General features: G+C 42.0%; 1 protein-coding gene across 1 annotated transcript in view; it reads right to left on the bottom strand.

Moving 5' to 3' along the window:
* LOC111950595 (double C2-like domain-containing protein beta) overlaps positions 1–18,637 on the bottom strand; it is a 179,288-nt gene that overhangs the window by 4,500 nt on the left and 156,151 nt on the right. The window contains 3 exon segments of the mRNA XM_023968298.2: positions 2,236–2,317; positions 6,676–6,833; positions 15,885–16,011. Of these exon segments, the coding sequence (XP_023824066.1) occupies positions 2,236–2,317; positions 6,676–6,833; positions 15,885–16,011 (367 nt within the window).

The raw sequence follows: 18,637 nt of genomic DNA, 5'->3' as shown, positions 1-18,637 counted from the left end.
GACTTGCTTCAGCTATTTTTATTTTAGTTAAGTGAAGCAGTGAAATATCGTCAAAAATATATACAAATATCTGGTCTGATTACTTTGATAGAATACTATATTAACCTTATTACTTTGCAGTGTGGTGCAGTTAGAGCACATATTTCATCACACTACTACACTTTAACTCATAAGGAATTAGAAAAGTTATTTAGGGAGAGAAATATGATGGTGCATCTATTGGAAGAAGTTTGTTAGTGTTGAAAAATTGTTGTAGTAGAGGGAGGGACTTTTAAAAATAAATAGTTTATAGTAGCCATCAGTGGGAGACTAGGAAGTAGTAGTAAGTAGCCCATAGGTACTAGTACCAGTACATTGCAGTAGTAATATTTATAGTGAATGTTTTAGATAGGTAGGCTATGGGTTAGCTATTCACGGGTTACACCTCCGTCACTCAGTCGCGTCGTTGCCACTGTGATGAATGTCCTACGGATGCTGCAGCTGCCCATATTGGTGCCTGGCTGATGACTGATACCCAGTCACTCTTAACAGGGCATGGAAATAAGATGACAGTGCTAAAGTAGGGAAATAATAAGTAGGAAAAACTTTGCCATCATTATGATGTCGTCAAATTTACTTTAGAGAAAGGGAAATGTTGCCATTAGCTAGCAAAGTTTTGATGAAATCTTCACCAGTGCTAATTAACAAAGCATTGAGTAGAACATTCATTTGGGCATCAGTCCTCAAAAGAATGTTCAAAACAATATTGTGACAAAATATGCAACCCATGAATATTGTAGTTTGGTTAGTGAGTGTGGGGGTTGTTATAGCGGGTTCGTTTTTTAGTAGGTTGTGGTGAGCTGTGTGTCATAATCATTCTCATGTTCTCCCGAATTGCTATAATTTGATTGGTAGACAACATTTCTATTCCAATATGAATAGCAGAGAAGTAGACTAAGATTTCATACACTATACATTTTTGTGTACTTTTTTGGGAAAGTGTTCAAAGTAGCTGATTTGCGTGAAAAGTCACATTGTTTACAATGAATAGAATGTTGAAAGTCATGGGAGTTTTCAACAATGGGAGCTTTAGAATGTTGAAGAAAACCCATGAAAGTGCTGTTTTAGGAGGTCAAATAGTTAGATATTTAAAAAAGTATAAATGTGTATAAAAGTATTAAACAATGTTATCAATGACAATTAATTACTGCTGCCTATAACCATACATAATCATGCTGATAGAGGAGAATCCATTTAGTTATCAATCCCACAATACTCAAAGTTATCTGTTCGTCTTATTGAATCAAAATGCCTTCCTAATGCACAGGAAGCCCAGGTTGCCTAATATTGAGCCGAAAGGCCAACAAGCAACAGGATGGAAATGGGTTCTAAAGGAAATGTCATTGGAAATGTCAAGTCACGGGCTTTGCGTGGTCTGGGAGGACGCCATTCACTCTGATATGGCTGAACACTCCGATGCGAGCCACTTGATGCTGCAGTCGAGTGCTACAGTAAGCTAGCTCTTTGGCAGCGGTCTGAGCATGAAAGCGGGGCCTCTCCGGAGCCCACTGCTCTGAACAGCATAACAGACTAATGGTAGAGTGGTTGTGTGGCATTTAGAGAAGAAGAGGCAGGCTCAGGAGAGGTGGGGGAAACAAGCTTTTACTACAGTCAAGTTGGCTTCTCAATGACAATTAAGAGAGGGCTGATCTGAAGGAGGCCCGGAGCATCATAGCTGAGTCGGCTGGAGGGGATGGAAACTCACCTCTGTGCCCTGAAACATCATCAACGGATAACTGGCTTTCGAACCTAAGATTTGTTGCTACTTGCTACTTTGCCATGCTAATGGCTGTGATAAATGGTAAAATCCAATAAAATAATTACAATCTTCTTTATCCAACGCATTCTAGTAAAAAATGGTCACTAGTGTGTGATAAGGACACCCAGAGAGATACAGGTGCCAGATTTGATGGTAAGAAGAGATGTGATGGTAAGATTAGTACATGTAGAATGAGTCAGTATTAAAGTTGTGATTTTCATATCATTCTGGAAAAAAGTTAGGTATGATTAGACAAATTTGAAAAATTTGTGTCACAGGTAAGTTGATAAAGCTTTATCTGAAAATGTCTGGTTCCTCCTCAGTCTCAAGTCGTAAATGGGAAGGATTATTGGAGGGATTTGTGATGTCTGAGAGAGACAAGACAGCCCTGAAAGAGAGACCGAAAAGAGAGGAAGAGAGAGTGAGTCCTTCCTTACCTCGTTAAACTCTGGGTTGAGGGTCTTCTTCTTCACAGCAGTCTTGTGCTTTGACTTTTTGTTTTCGTCAGGCTTCAGGTACCTGCAGACAAGACATAAAGCAGTAACCTTCATTGACAGCAAAGGTCTCTCTGCAGTCTACGGTTGTTTGCTGTTGATTCATGGGTGTGCTGTACACTATAATAGACAGGCAGTCAGGAGATTCCATCCAGGGACACAGAATGTTGAAACGTCTTGCTTCTCTGAGCTCTAAGTAGTCCAGCAGGAATGACTGACTTAAATATAGCGATATCATATTGGACATAACATTTTCAATATTAAAAGGAACGAGAAAAGGTATTTATGAAAATGAATGAGACAGAAAATGTCTAAATAATTCAGCCTGATCAAACTGGATGTTATACCAATTCTACCACCAGAGGTTGCTGTGGCATTATATTTAACCTGATGGTGGGCAGCATACTGAGGCCAGCACTAAGCAAGCTGTTGCTACAGTGACTGACAGTCTATGGGTTGAAAGGTTGATTACCATATTGTATTAACATACAGAAGCATGTAGTTGGTGGCTCTAGACTAGGATTGCATCCCAAATGGCAACCCACATTACATATAGTGCACTACTTCATAAGAGCACTATATAGGGAATAGGGTGCCATTTGGGACACAGCCTAGGTCCAACTGAAAGCTCTGATCTCCAGAAATACATTTAAAATGTTCGCAGTGCTCCCGAATAGAAGTAGTCTGGAGTCTGGAGAGCAACAGTCATGGTTAGAGTCTGGAGAGCAACAGTCATGGTTAGAGTCTGGAGAGCATCAGTCATGGTTAGAGTCTGGAGAGCAACAGTCATGGTTAGAGTCTGGAGAGCAACAGTCATGGTTAGAGTCTGGAGAGCAACAGTCATGGTTAGANGAGTCTGGAGAGCAACAGTCATGGTTAGAGTCTGGAGAGCAACAGTCATGGTTAGAGTCTGGAGAGCAACAGTCATGGTTAGAGTCTGGAGAGCATCAGTCATGGTTAGAATTACAGTAGTGCTGGGCACCCCATAACAATCAACACCTCCATAAATGTTTAAGTAAAAACATGCATAATATTTCGAAGTCAGGAACTCCAAATAGATTTTGGGCACCCCCAAAAGTCAATGTGTGATTCAAACCCTGAGTGGAGTAGTGGGGCTTGACTGGAATTGTAGCTCGAGGGTGTTTGATTGAGCTCCCCACTGAGTCCAGTAGAACTGCAGTACTTGACTCTGTCTGTAGTAAGGCTTTCGCTATAAAGCCAGCTGCTTTCTTCTCAAACCAACTCGACTGCATAGTCCATATCGGCCGACATCTCACGCTTTAATGAAATAACATAGGACAATTTTTGCCCCATACACAGGTCATCCTGGCCTACAAACTCTAATTGTGCCCTATAGAATGGCTACAGTGTCAAAAATGTAGTGGTCTCAACAGTGCCTGAGGAAGAACATGGGGTAAAATAAAATGCCTCTACTCCCTTTCCAAAGTAATATACAGATCTCACTTGTGGCAGGAAAGAGAGATTTTCTCTGAACCTTATTTCAGACTATAGCAGCCGCTAGCTCTTCAGGCTGAGGAATTCCATTAGCTGCTAGAAACCTCATTCAAGTTCAGAGGGAATCCCATTTACAAGGCCCCATGGCAAGAAAACACAGGTCTCCACAATCCAGTCAATTAATTAGCCGATCTACGATTCCTATAAGTGCTATACGTGGATATGCTCATGTTCAGGTGACAAATGAATGACCAAGCTCCTGGATACCTATGGAGGCTGCTCTGTAGGTATTTTATTTTAATCTTGAATAATCTTGTTTCATGGTAATAGTATAGCAAATAAATGATTACCGCAGTGCATTGCACTGTGATTTTATATAGATATACACTCAGTTGTCAGTTTATTGGGTATACCACACCGTTCATGAAAATGGATCGCACCTACAGACAATGAGTCATGTGGCCGTGGCTTGCTATATAAAGCAGGCAGACAGGCATTAAGGCATTCAGTTACTGTTCGGTTGAACATTAGAAAGGACAAAAGAGTGACCTAAGCGACTTTGAGTGTGGTATGATCATTGGTGCCAGACGCGCCTGATCCATTGTCTCAGAAACAGCTGCCCACCTGGGCTCTTCACGAATGGCAGTGTCTAGGGTTTACCAAGAATGGTGCGACAAACAAAAATCATCCAGTTAGCGGCAGTCCTGTGGGCGAAAACGGTTAGTTGATGAGAGAGATCGAAAGAGAATGGCAAGAATCTTGCAAGCTAACAGGCGGGCCACAAAACGGCATTTTGGAACACACAACTTGTCGATCCTTGTCACGGATGGTCTATTGCAGCAGACGACCACACCGGGTTCCACTCCTATCAGCTAAAAACAAGAAGAAGCAGCTCCAGTGGGCACGTGATCAAAAACAATGGACAATTGAGGAGTGGAAAAACAGTGCCTGGTCCGACGAATGCATGCTGATGGCAGAGTCAGGATTTGGCGTAAGCAGCGTGTGTAATTAAAACCCACACTAACACTGTCGATGTGTGCTGGAGCATGCGGTATCACCGCTAGACCAGCCAGGCCACACAATTTACAATTTTAGAGCAAAACTTTATAATTCTATTAAAAAGTTGAATAATCAGGGATAATTATAAGACTTTGCTTTGGGGCTATCAAAGTGATGGAACCATGAACAGGATTAGTTTCCCCAAAATGAAATACAAATATTTCACATTGTGCAATAATCTCCACATCTCATTGCTCCTGGGTGTCTAATTGATCATTATTAGGGTATTTAGAGCAGCCATTAAAATTATTTCACCGTTGCACAACTTTTCACTTCGTTTTAATTGAGAATCAAAGGGGAGTATGGCTAGTTTGAAGCTTTAATTGTGTGTAGATGTCGAGCTCATTCATTTGAAAAAATAAAATCCTGCAGAGAAGCCAGTCACTCAACACTGTTTGGGCCATACATAGTCAATAAAGGCGCCAGCACAGCCTTGGCATGCCAACGAAGACAAAAGAATGAGTCAGAGGGGATACAGGGGTTTCTATAATCTAAGTTGACACTGAAAATGTAGAAGGCCTTTGAGAGAACCAATAAAGTGCCCAAACCCCTTTAACACAGACTATATTAAAGCATTTATGAGTCTCTATTCTGACCAATGTGCAATGTTAAATGCTGGGTGCGCTTGTCATTCACCCAGCCTGTCAATCAAACGTTTCCTTTGACCACGTGTAACTCTCAGAGGGACCACTGCCCTGTCAACTGGTGTGTGTGTGTGTGTGTGTGTGTGTGTGTCTGTGTGTGCAAAAGAGCTACTGGCCCAGTACAAAAGCCCAGCTTATCATCAACACAGTGGGTTGCAGCGACTCAGTGTCCGGCAGCCTTCTGAAGCCAGACAGCCATGACATAGACATTGGGTGTCGGAGGACAGGAAAATCATTGCAGCTGTTCTCTATTTAACAGAGCATACTCCTCCGCTGCATCTAAAATAGCACCCTATTCCCTATGTTGTGTAATAGGGAGACATTTGGGATGCAACCCTCCTTCTAGCCCTCATAAAAGAGAGTCTGTAAATCTATTATCTGGGCTGCGAGTCTTTCAGGATTTGGGGAGTGGTTCTCCATCGCTGGTTGGAAATGCTGTCCTCTCTCGATGAGTCTTCCTCCTTTCCCACTTGGCACACACTGGTTGAATCAACGCTGTTTCCATGTCATTTCAATGAAATTACATTGAACCAATGTGGAATAGACGTTGAATTGAGGTCTGTGCCCAGTGGGTTGTTTTTGTGGAGTTCTTGCCAGTGTAATGTATTGCACTTCCACCATTCAGCGAGATGAAAGAAGTACAGTAATGTTCAGGTGTGATTAAAATAACACCCCTTCATAATTGCCACCCTCAGGATGGCCTCTTGCGTAGTACATCTCTTTCATGTTGGGGAGTAATCACAGGAGATTCACCGCTGAAATGTTAGCACTGCTGCTAGCTGTTTTGTTCCTGGGACTTTATACACCGTGGTGAATTTGGATCTTGCTTTAGTCTGATAGCAATGATTGCCCGCCCTAGGCTTAGCGAGATCCTTTGGCTAAATGTCAAAGTAAATGATGTTATCATTTTCCTCGTGAGTGCAGGGTAATCTGAATTTTTGCATATATTCAAAAGAGGTATTGGCTGATAGGCGATGTAGAGATGCATCATGTTTTTCAACACTAGGATCAAATGTATTGGTCTAGTACTGTATCAGACAACATTTCCGAATGGAGGGAACTTTTGTTCCCCTAATAAAAACAGAGAAAAAGTTATAAACCAGAGCTTGATTCCATACAGACAGACCTAAGGGATGATGAGCAAACATCAATCCAGTACCACTAGAGGTCTGGAGTGCGTGTGTTTGGGGACGTGTGCTATCTCGAGAATGTGTGACAAACTCACGTTTTGACGTAGGGATCTGAGAAGCCGTTGGCGTCCATGGCGGCGAGGTGGGCACAGCGGACGATGCCCACCATCAAGCCAGACTTCTGGGAACTATACTTGAGGGAGATCATGATACGCCCTCGCTCCTCCAGGGACTTGTCATCTGTTTTGTCGATCTGCGGGGTAAGGATTGGGGACACACAGGGGTCAGGGGTCAAAGGTAATAAGCATAGTGAGTAGATAGTGGAGGTGTCATGCTCGATAGCTACATAGTCTTACACACGTCACATTATATACTCTATCCTATACCACCATCATTATTCAGAACATTTTGATGCAAAGTGGATCTTCTTGAAGTCCAACAGTTGGATCAACAGTTTAGAAGTTACAATGGTTAATATTCACTTCCGCAACCCATTACATGAGGAGACTGGAGGAAGAGACTGAGTGGGATGTACATAGTAACTCCAACAGTTAGGATTGATGGCCAAGTTTTGAGTAAGGGCTTTTTAGATGGGCTTTTCCTCCAAATGCAAATGTCATGGATCAGTTTCGGAATCTAATCGAATGTTGTGACTTGATTTGGAGTTTGATTTTGCAAAGTGAGTATTGCTGTGTGCTTCTTAGACTACACCTATAATCAATCTCCATGCAAGACACTCCAAGTCCATACTTGGCACAAGTGACTGCACAGCCACAGCGCAACTCTTCGCAGTTACTTTAATACCATGTGCCCATTAGTCTCGATTACATTCCAAACCTAAGATGTGCAAATTTGCCAATTCACTGTCCACCTTATTGGAAATGCACTTTGCCCAGAACTCTGGGCTAATGACACTAACTAATTTGCTGTGCAGAAGGAGTCTGATGATTCCCGCCCTGCTGTGTGACTACTCGTTTACGTTTGCACTGGGCTTCACAGAGACGCCCTCAAACACCCTCCTGGTTCAAACGGTGAGAGAGCATGGTAGATGAGCGATGGGGAAAACAACCGTGCAGTGGAGAATTTGAATAGATTAAATGAACTGCTGAAACTGAGAGACTTTCAAGGCCAGCTGAATCATCGTTGGGGGAGAAAAAAAAAACAGCAAGTCAAAACGCAGACCAAAGAGTAAGGGCAATGAATGGAGAGAGAGAGAGAGAGTACACAAAGACAAAGAAAGCATGAAGTAGAGAATTGAACATTGGTAAGGGGGACAGATAAAATGGAATGCACACTGCATTGTCATATTGTCTGAGGTTCTTATATCTTCTACTGTGGAAATGCCCTGACATATGTCACATTATTCATCATGGAACACACAATATTGTGAATCTAAAGCAAAAGTGTGTAATTGTTCCTAATAGCACAATGTTTCACAAACATACTGGAAATACCCAAAGTGTTGTATTGCTGAGGTAGAAGAAAGCATCCAGCATCAATATTGTGACTAACAAGAGACGGCATGAGAACCAACAAATGTCTTCTGAGCAGATTGTCACCATCCAAAGTACAGCCCCGTAGAACTGATCCCAGATCAGCTGCAGTAGAGTTCAAGGGGCCACCTCCCCTACTACCCCTGATTCAACCTGACCACTCTCTGATCAACCCTGTCCTGTTGCCCCTGGTTACGCATCTACATCAACATCCTTTGACGGCATCAAGCGGATCAGCACGGCCGCGCAATGATGGAGTGTATTGACTTGCTTTGGTCAACAGCTTTCTCCCCTGATATCCCTCTGTTGTGATTTGTGCTGATCCCTGCAGTATACTACATTCTGCCCCAAAAAACACTGGAGCAGCAAATATGTCATGGACTCTCTTCCCTGCTTGATGGGGAAAAGTGTCTGCCAACCCCAGTTGAATTAATCATGGACAGAAGTCTCAGCTCCAATTTTTGTCGGTGTTGTCTTGGACGGCTATGAATAATTCAGCCCAAATATTGAAGGGGATTTATTTTAATTTCCAGTGTATGGTCAAGGTAAGAACTATGTAGCCTTGGGGGATCTGTTTGTCATGTAGCCGACACCTTGGTCATTGTCAAACCACATCTTTCAGAGCTAAGCTGAATCAACATTCTGGTAACTTTCCCAAAATTCCTAGGTTTCCCAGAAACCCTGGTTGGACGATTCTGGAATACTTGCTTATTCCCTCCTGCTTTTGGGAATGTCCGAACTGGGATTTCTGAAAAACCTGCACATTTTTGGCAAAGTAAGTGAAATTTTGCAACCCTAACCTTGATAATGAATCAAATATATCACTTTTGTTAAATTTGTGAACCCAGAACTAAAATCTTGTATAACTGCGTTAGAAACTAGATTAGGTTTTCGGGGGAGATGTTAAGAAAAGACACTTAGCGTGAGGAGCAGAAGCAGGGCAGTAGCTCCACACCCCTGTCTTTTGAAGGTTTTGGGCTATAGGCCAAATGTCCCCTCCCCTTCTAAATTTCTAAAGACGCACACACCCGCTAAATCGTGATTTGTTCAAATAACAAATGATAAAAAACCTACATGCAGGAACAACTGTCTCTCATTAGTCGTCATAACCCACAGTCTTTTGACAGACATTACGATACCATTTATGTTACGTAGTCTGTCCACGAGAGAGTACCCTTGAGTAAAAACTAGATTGTAAAAGACCTGTAGCATTGAATACAGAGCAACGACAACCATCAACAAACAAGGGCCAACCAAGGAACTGAATGCTATGAGGCCATCTTCACACCAGAAGTGTGTGCTGTTAATGAGAGCCAGATAAGCACACACCAAAGGGAAGGGGAGGGCTTAGCAGTTGGTACTCCGCACACAGAGTGACTGAGGAGGACTGAGACCCTCTCTAAACTACCCTCAGTTGGTACTCCGCATAAAGAGTGACTGAGGAGGACTGAGACCCTCTCTAAACTACCCTCAGTTGGTACTCAGCATACAGAGTGACTGAGGAGGACTGAGACCCTCTCTAAACTAGGCCCTCCAGTATGGTAACTCAACATAAAGGTGCCTGAAGAGGACTGAGACCCTCTCTAAACACCCCTCAGTTGGTACTCAGCATACAGAGTGACTGAGGAGGACTGAGACCCTCTCTAAACTACCTCAGTTGGTACTCAGCATACCGAGTGACTGAGAAGGGATGAAACCCTCTCTAAACTACCCTTAGTTGGTACTCAGCACACAGAGTGACTGAGGAGGACTGAGACTCTCTCTAAACTACCCTCAGTTGGTACTCAGTATACCGAGTGACTGAGGAGGACTGAGACCCTCTCTAAACTACCCTCAGTTGGTAGTCAGGATACCGAGTGACTGAGAAGGGCTGAAACCCTCTCTAAACTACCCTCAGTTGGTACTCAGCATACCGAGTGACTGAGGAGGACTGAGACCCTCTCTAAACTACGTCAGTTGGTACTCAGCACACAGAGTGACTGAGGAGGAAGGACTGAGACCATCTCTAAACTACCTGCAGATGGTACTCAACATACCGAGCGACTGAGGAGGACTGGAGAACCTCTCTAAACTACCCTCAGTTGGAACTCAGCATACAGAGTGACTGAGGAGGACTGAGACCCTCTCTAAACTACCCTCAGTTGGTACTCAGCACACAGAGTGACTGAGGAGGACTATGTCTGTAATTTTCTGTGATTTTGCTACACAACGTTCCTGTAGATTGTTCTAAAACCATTACTTGGTCAACAGTAATAGCCTATGCATTATGTTGATTCCTGCTATGAAAGTATCTGCCTGTCCCAGGTTTGCTATTGGCTGCTGTGTGAACAAGCCACTCTCATTAGACTCTAATCTATGGATTTCACATAACTGGGAATACAGATATGCATCTGTTGGTCAGAGATACTTTTTTTTAAAGCAGGGGCTAGTCAGTATCTGGTGTGACCATCTGGTGTGACCAGATACCGAGATTTACAGCCCAAAACCACTCCCTTTTCCCTGGGATAAATAACTGCGAGAAACCGGTAAATTATAATACATTGTGTATATGACAGCATGGCGTGAAATGGAACTCTTAAATTATATGCGATATCTAAATCTGGCTTCTCTACAGCCTCTGCATGATGAATCATCAACGCTCAGGGTGGGGACAGACAGCCCATCTCAGTATGGCGCATAGTCCACAATGCATGTAGACCTATCATCTCATCATCATAACTTTTTTACTTGTGACAGGAAGGCCTACATTTGCTGCAGCAAAGTCTATGCTACAGTAATATAAAGACTGAATGCGCGTCTAATTTACCCATCTCCATCTGGCTTTTGGGGTTCACCTTATTTTTTTATTGTAAAGATTTTTGTATTTTTATTGCATCTGCAGAGTTTTAAAACAGTCTATCACTCAAATATCGTTGCTTTAAATCAGTTCATGCCACTCTCTCGCAGTCTTTCTCTCTCTCCATTAACTCCATTCAAATTGCATCCAAAATAGATAATTCTGTTCTAGATTTATATATATAGCCCTATATATACAGTAGATGTCCTAGCCCACCTCTTTCAGGTAATTAACTCAATGCATTATTAGTCATATATTTAGCTAATTAATGATGGTTTATGCATGTGAAAGCATTCTGCATCTAATTATATTCCTTTATTATTCATGGATGTCATTAGAATGATGAAGATAAGGACAACAAAAGAGGAGATACGTGTTGGGAATTTTATGAATAATGACTAAAACAATGTCTACATTTAGATAAAACTATAACTAATTGAACTCTGCACGGTATTATTATTATATCTAATTAATAATGTTAATTCATAAGGAAGGGATTAGGTAGTATGAACAAGGAGGATAAAAATACCATTCCAACTTAGTTAGAGAGATTTGTGCTGTGGGTTATAAAGTAAGCAAAAAGGGTCGTTAAACTATGGTTGAACTGACCCAACTTAGCCCTGAGATGTTTAGATAAGGCAGTGAGTAACTTTTTAGGTCTTCCATTATCTTGAGTTGTCTGCTAAAGTGGTAATAAATTAATAAATTATATTGTGTGTCATGTGGAGAGGAGTTGGGGAGTTGGGGAGTTGGAATGAACTTTTGAACCTGTTTTATCTTGGTCAAGAGGAGGAGATTTATTCTGTAATCAATGATGTCATATCTTGTATATAAACTGTTGTTTATGGTTAAATGGGAGCGTGCTCCGAGAATAAATACTATTATCTAATTTTAATAAGACTGTACCCTGTCTATTTTATGTTAATAAGTATCTTACAAATACTTAGAAATAGACGGATTGATTTTAATTAATGAGTACATAGAGGAATTATTTAATTCCCTTAACATACGCTAATAACATCAGGAGAAATATTATGAAAGGTACACTACAGGTCAAAAGTTTTAGAACACCTACTCATTCAAGGGTTTTTCTTTATTTTTACTATTTTCTACATTGTAGAATAATAGTAAAGACAGCAAAACTATGAAATAACACATGGAATCTTGTAGTAACCGAAAAAGTGTTAAACAAATCCAAAAATAGTTTATATTTGAGATTCTTCAAATAGCCTTGATGACAGCTTAGCACACTCTTGGCATTCTCTCAACCAGCTTCACCTGGAATGCTTTTGCAACAGTCTTGAAGGAGTTCTCACATGTGAGCACTTGTTGGCTGCTTTTCCTTCCTTCTGCGGTCCGACTCATCCTAAACCATCTCAATTTGGTTGTCGGGGGATTGTGGAGGCCAGGTCATCTGATGCAGCACTCCATCACTTTCCTTCTTGGTCAAATAGGCCATACACAGCCTGGAGGTGTGTTGGGTCATTGTCCTGTTGAAAAACAAATGATAGTCCCACTAAGCCCAAACCAGATGGGATGGCGTATCACTGCAGAATGCTGGTTAAGTGTGCCTTGAATTCTAAATAAATCACAGACAGTGTCACCAGCAAAGCACCCCACACCATAAAACCTCCTCCTTTATGGGAAATACACATGTGGAGATCATCCTTTCCTTTCATCATCTCACAAAGACACGGCGGTTGGAACCAAAAATCCCCAATTTGGACCAGACCAAAGGACAAATTTCCACCAGTCTAATGTCCATTGCTTGTGTTTCTTGGCCCAAGCAAGTCTCTTTTTCTAGTTGGTGTCCTTCAGTAGTGGTTTCTTTGCAGCAATTCGACCATGAAGGCCTGATTAACACAGTCTCCTCTGAACAGTTGATGTTGAGATGTGTCTGTTACTTGAATTCTGTGAAGCATTTATTTGGGCTGCAATTTCTGAGGCTGGTAACTCAAATGAACTTATCCTCAGCAGCAGAGGTAAATCTGGGTCTTCCTTTCCTGTGGCAGTCCTCATGAGAGACAGTTTCATCATAGCGCTTGATGGTTTTTGCGACTGCACTTGAAGAAACTTTCAAAGTTCTTAAACTTTTCCCTATTGACTGACCTTCATGTCTTAAAGTAATGATGAACTGTCATTTCTCTTTGCTTATTTGAAGCATTCTTGCCATAATATGGACTTGGTCTTTTACCAAATAGGGCTATCTTCTGTATACCCACCCTACCTTGTCACAACACAACTGATTGGCTCAAATGCATTAAGAAGGAAAGAAATTCCACAAATTAACTTTTATGAAGGCACACCTGTTAATTGAAATGCATTCCAGGTGACTACCTCATGAAGCAGGTTGAGATAATGCCAAGAGTGTGCAAAGTTGTCATCAAGGCAAAGGGTGGCTATTTGAAGAATTAGCCACCCACAAAAAAAGGCTTTTGTGTTTTTCTGTCGTGCGTAATGTGCAGTAGCCTATATCATATAGATAACGGCACAATCATTTGGGCTTTTTTGAGTTTAGGCTTATTAAATGTCTTTAATGTAGGGCTCATAAAATGTATGGCTCATCAGGCTCAGGGAGCATCAGGCTTAAATTTCGATCAAAGCTATAATCAAATCCAGACATAAGCAGATTTATATGCTTTATAATGCTTTTGAATGACACTTATGGTTTTGGAGGGAAATACCAGGTTACCAGGGAGAACATTTATTTATTCTCGGGATGGAACATTTGTAAAATACCGGGACAATATTCAACCCTAGTGACCACCATTTGCCTCATGCAGAGCGACACATCTCCTTCGCATAGAGTTGATCAGGCTGTTGATTATGGCCTTTGGAATGTTGTCCCACTTCTCTTCAATGGCTGTACGAAGTTGCTGGATATTGATGTGAACTGGAACATGTTGTCATACATGTCGATCCAGAGCATCCCAAACATGCTCAATGGGTGACATGTCTAGTGAGTATGCAGGCCATGGAAGAACTGGGACATTTTCAGCTTCCAAGAATTGTGTACAGATCCTTGCGACATGGAGCTGCGCATTATCATGCTAAAACATGAGGTAATGGTGGCGGATGAATGGCATGACAATGGGCCTCAGGATCTCGTCACGGTATCTCTGTACATTCAAATTTCCATTGATAAAATGCAATTGTGTTTGTTGTCTGTAGCTTATGCCTGTGCAATATTTTTGTGCATATGGAACATTTCTGGGATCTTTCATTTCAGCTCATGAAACATGGGACCAACACTTTACATTTTGCCTTCATAATTTTGTTCAGCATTTATAAAAAAAAGGACGCGACGCGTGACTGAGTGGCATTTCAAAACATTGCATGATATATGGATATTGCATGTCATTGTTGCGATCTCAATGTGAATTCGATTAATTGTGCAACCCTAACTGAGACCCTCTCTAAACTATCCCCTGCTGGGGTGCTTTGCATTGCTACAAAGCAGCTGAATACAGATGGGAGGCTGGCTGCAAGAGCCCAGCTGGTCTGCACACACCACACACACACACACACACACACACACACACCACACACACACACACACACACCACACACACACACACACACACACACACACACACACACACAACACAAACACACACACACACACACACACACACACACACACACACACACACACAACCACACACACACACACACACACACACACACACACACACACACACACACACACACACAACACACACACACACACAACACACTGACAAACAAAACAGTGACGTACACACACAAGCACGCACGCATGCATACGCACACACCATACATAGTAGAAGCTGTGGTAGCAGAGGTGATAGCCAGAAAGAAAGCTCTAGATATAGGTGCTTTTTAATTAAACAATAAAGGGAAGAGTCTAATTGAGGAATGAGAAGAGTGAGTGAATGAGTGAATGAGTGGAAGAGAGTGTGTGTGTGTGTGTGTGTGTGTGTGTGTGTGTGTGTGTGTGTGTGTGTGTGTGTGTGTGTGTGTGTCAGCAGCACATAGCTCAGAAATCCACAGGCTGCCCATTGGAAAGCCAGAGAAAAAGACAATGCTGTTCAGTCAAAGGCTGGGCTAAGGCTTCTCTGAGTATGCAGAGCAGATTGTGTCGTTGACGGTAAGAGAAAAGTATTTCTGTGAGCGCCGCTAAACCAGATGAAATTAGGAGATCTTACCGACATGCTTGGATAAAAGAGTGAATATTAAGAAAGGGCTCTGAATAGCTATCAATATTTACCCTATCAATCAGCTCATTCGTAAAATTAAAGCTCACAAACTAAGGTTCTTGGAAACAGCAACCCACATTATCAGAAAGTTTACAGAATCAAATTTTGCAGCTAAACGAAAGATCGATTTAGTAGATCTCAAGTTCAATTGAAATTTAAGGTGGAGCTATTGTATGTGAAAGAAGCTTGTCCATATTTGACTAGCAACAGTAACGTAAAATAACCACACAATAGCTATTTTGATGACAATAACAGCCTCCAGTGCACTAAGTAAGTAGCACTTGTGAGTAAATCATATGCCTCCTGCATCCATGCTCAGTCCTTGGTAAATATAATTGCTTGTTCTATGGATTAAGAGAGACCGTCATTCTCTCTGGCCTTTAATGCTGTTAACCTGCTTAATTAATTAGAGGAGAGAGGCAGTCTTGAACAGACCCCTCAGTAAGTGGTGTTTCATTGAAATTACTGTGGTTGTTTCATGAAGTTAAGGATTTGGGCTGTATGTGAGATGTTTCAAGGCTCATTGTTTATTAATAACAGAAGACATACAGTATTGATGTCTTTCAACACTAGGTAAGATTTCTATTTAGGCAAATTATCTGTACATACAGAACATAACATTTACATGTCAAGGTTTGTAATTTAGCAGTGGAGACCAAATAACCAATTTACCGTAGGAAATGCTTACATTTGGATTCAAAGGGGAGGATGAAAAAGGCAAATTGGAGATAACTTACAGGTAGCTGTTTCTCCAAGCAGTTGTAGAAGTTCTTGGTCTGGTTGGGCTTGAGTTTCTTGAGGGGGATGCGTGTCTCTCCGATGAACTCATTGTGGCGGAACTTGTCCTCATCACACACTGAAATCCTGAAAGTACAGAACAAGAGAGAGAGGAAAGAGTAAACGAGAGAGAGAGAGAGATGAGTATATTAAGGGTCAGATTTTGGCATGGGAGGATAGGAGGATAAGAAGCATTCAACCATATTCAGATCAATCAAAAGATACAAAGCAGCTATAAGAGAGAGAAAAATCAGAAGAGGGCAAAAGAGAGATAGGAGAAGGAAAAATGGGGAGACATTGAAAAAGAGTCAGCAGCAGTAGAGTTGAAGTGACTGTGGGCTGCTATTTAATCAAACCCAAATCAAATCAAATCAAATCAAATCAAATCCTGGTATCCTGGTTTCCCGGCCGTTTGCCTAGATCAATAGCGATAAAAGGAATTTCAAGAATTAGCCATCCCTGGGAGTGAGTGAGGTATTTCATACTTCTGTGTGTCAGGAGTGATGTATGGTCGTTTCTGTTATGGGATTTTTATGAATAATGACTAAATGATGTATACATTTAACATTAAACTATAACTAACAGAATTATATCCTGTCTGATGAAGAATGTTTGTCCATAAGAAAGAGGGACTGTTAGCAGGCAAGGAACTGTGGCAGACAACTTGTGACCACTGTGGAAGTGATAACAGGGAAGGAAGTCTCCCCACCCAGGGAGGGGAGAAACCTTGGGCTTGTAGTAGATTGTATAACAGGTGGCAGACCATGTATGAGAAGAAGACTTGTGAACTATATTGTCATTGTTTCTGAGAGGAGGGACATTTATGACAAAATGTGAGGTATATAGACCAATGTACAGGAAATGATAGGGAGAACAATCCCGTGAATAAACATTTGACTATTGTAGACTGGGCCTCTGTCTGTTTTTATTTCTATCATTGTCCTACAAATCCTGATATAGCAGACTGAGTAATTTAATTTAATTGGTTAAAGAACATGAGAACCTAATTCTCCTAACAGTTTCTGCAGAGAACTTTGTAAATGAACAGACGACAATGATGTGTTTGCCGCGTTGCCAGTGACAGCCAGCACACTTCATATGACTGAATAGAGCCATATTATCATAGAAATAGAATGAATAGAACAGGCTTGGAAGCTCTAACCATGGCAATTTGACTGGTAAACCTGTGATGCAAATTTTCCATGGGAATGTTCTATCAACTGATGCTGGATTGCCATGGTAATGTAGAATGTTCATGCAAATGATGCTAACTGATGTGGCTCATGCAATGGAATGTATTTTGTGTAATGTCAGTTGAGTTGACTCAACCAATCACAGTACAGATAGAAGGGTACACTTCCAACTTTTACTTCCTGGTATGGGTCTAGGTTGAAGATGGGAAGGTTAGGACAACGAGATTCTAATATCCCATAACTCTTTGCAACATTGGGACCAATATTTGTGACAACGTTGTCTTAACCTATATAATTTTGACCTAGGCAAGGGTACACTCAAAATGGCTGCAGTCCACCCATTATGCCATCATTGACTTGAATGGAGACCCCCTTTCTATTAATTCTATTTTTATACCTATTCCTCCTCTCTGAGACTACTGGAGATATTCCAGTGTTAAGTTGATCCTTGTTTTCTCATGTACAGGTAACCGCCAAAATAAAGGAAACACCAACATAAAAGTGTCTAAATAGGGCATTGGGTTGGGTTGAGATCTGGTGACTGAGACGGCCATGTCATACAGCTGACATAGTTTTCATGCCCTGTGGATGGGGTCATTGTCATCTTGGAAGAGACCACTCCCATCAGGATAGAAATGCTTCACCATAGGTTGAAGGTGAGGAGGGATACATCCGGCGGAGGAGGGATACACCCGAGGTGAGGATTTACAGATTTACTCCCGTGTACACTAGTGACACGGCTGGGGTTCGCCCCTATATATAGACCCCATGGCCACGACACACGTTCTCTACATCATCTTTTAGGCACCTCTAGCACAGTAGAGGATTGGAGTGATCCATATAGCTCACATAACCGTGGTTACATACGTAACCTTCGTTATGTTTCACTATATTGGATCACTCCAATATATTGGTATACCCGTACCAGATTTAGTCAGTGCTAGAGGGACCTGGCCAGCCAATGTGGAAGGGGGGTCCTGGCACAGTCCCCGGAAGGGCAGGCAACGCCCAGGACTGCTGAACCAACCACAGAGGGAGGTGCCACATTTTCCCGATAGCACCTAGCAAAGGTGCAAGAGGAAGCCAAGTAGAGCCCAGGACGCAGCCACACCTCGTGTTGAGGTGTGCGGAGATCTGCCAGCCAGGCGGTACGCTGGCCTGCCAGCCAGGCGGTACGCTGTCGTAATCATGTCCACGATCCAGTGAGAGAGCCTCTGCTTTGATAACCCAGCCCCCAGGACTCTCTCATCATAGCAGATAAAGAGCTGGCACAGCTAGCTAACTAACCAATACAATACAGTGGGTGGTCCGTCCAGTTCTAACTAGAGTACTTAGACAAAGTTTAAGAACCTTCTCTTGGTCCATCTTGATCTCACCCCTGGAGATGATGTACCCGAGGAAGGATGTAGTGTGGGCGTGAAAATCACACTTCTCTGCCTTCACAAACAGACGGTTCTCCAATAACCGCTGCAGGACCTGCTTAACATGCTGGATGTGGCTGGAAAGCTCCTTGGAGAAAA

This window comes from Salvelinus sp. IW2-2015, linkage group LG23 (assembly GCF_002910315.2).
Source record: "Salvelinus sp. IW2-2015 linkage group LG23, ASM291031v2, whole genome shotgun sequence".
Lineage (NCBI taxonomy): Eukaryota > Metazoa > Chordata > Actinopteri > Salmoniformes > Salmonidae > Salvelinus > Salvelinus sp. IW2-2015.
Note: the sequence above shows the minus strand (reverse complement) of the source record. Positions and strands in the feature narration are given on the sequence as shown.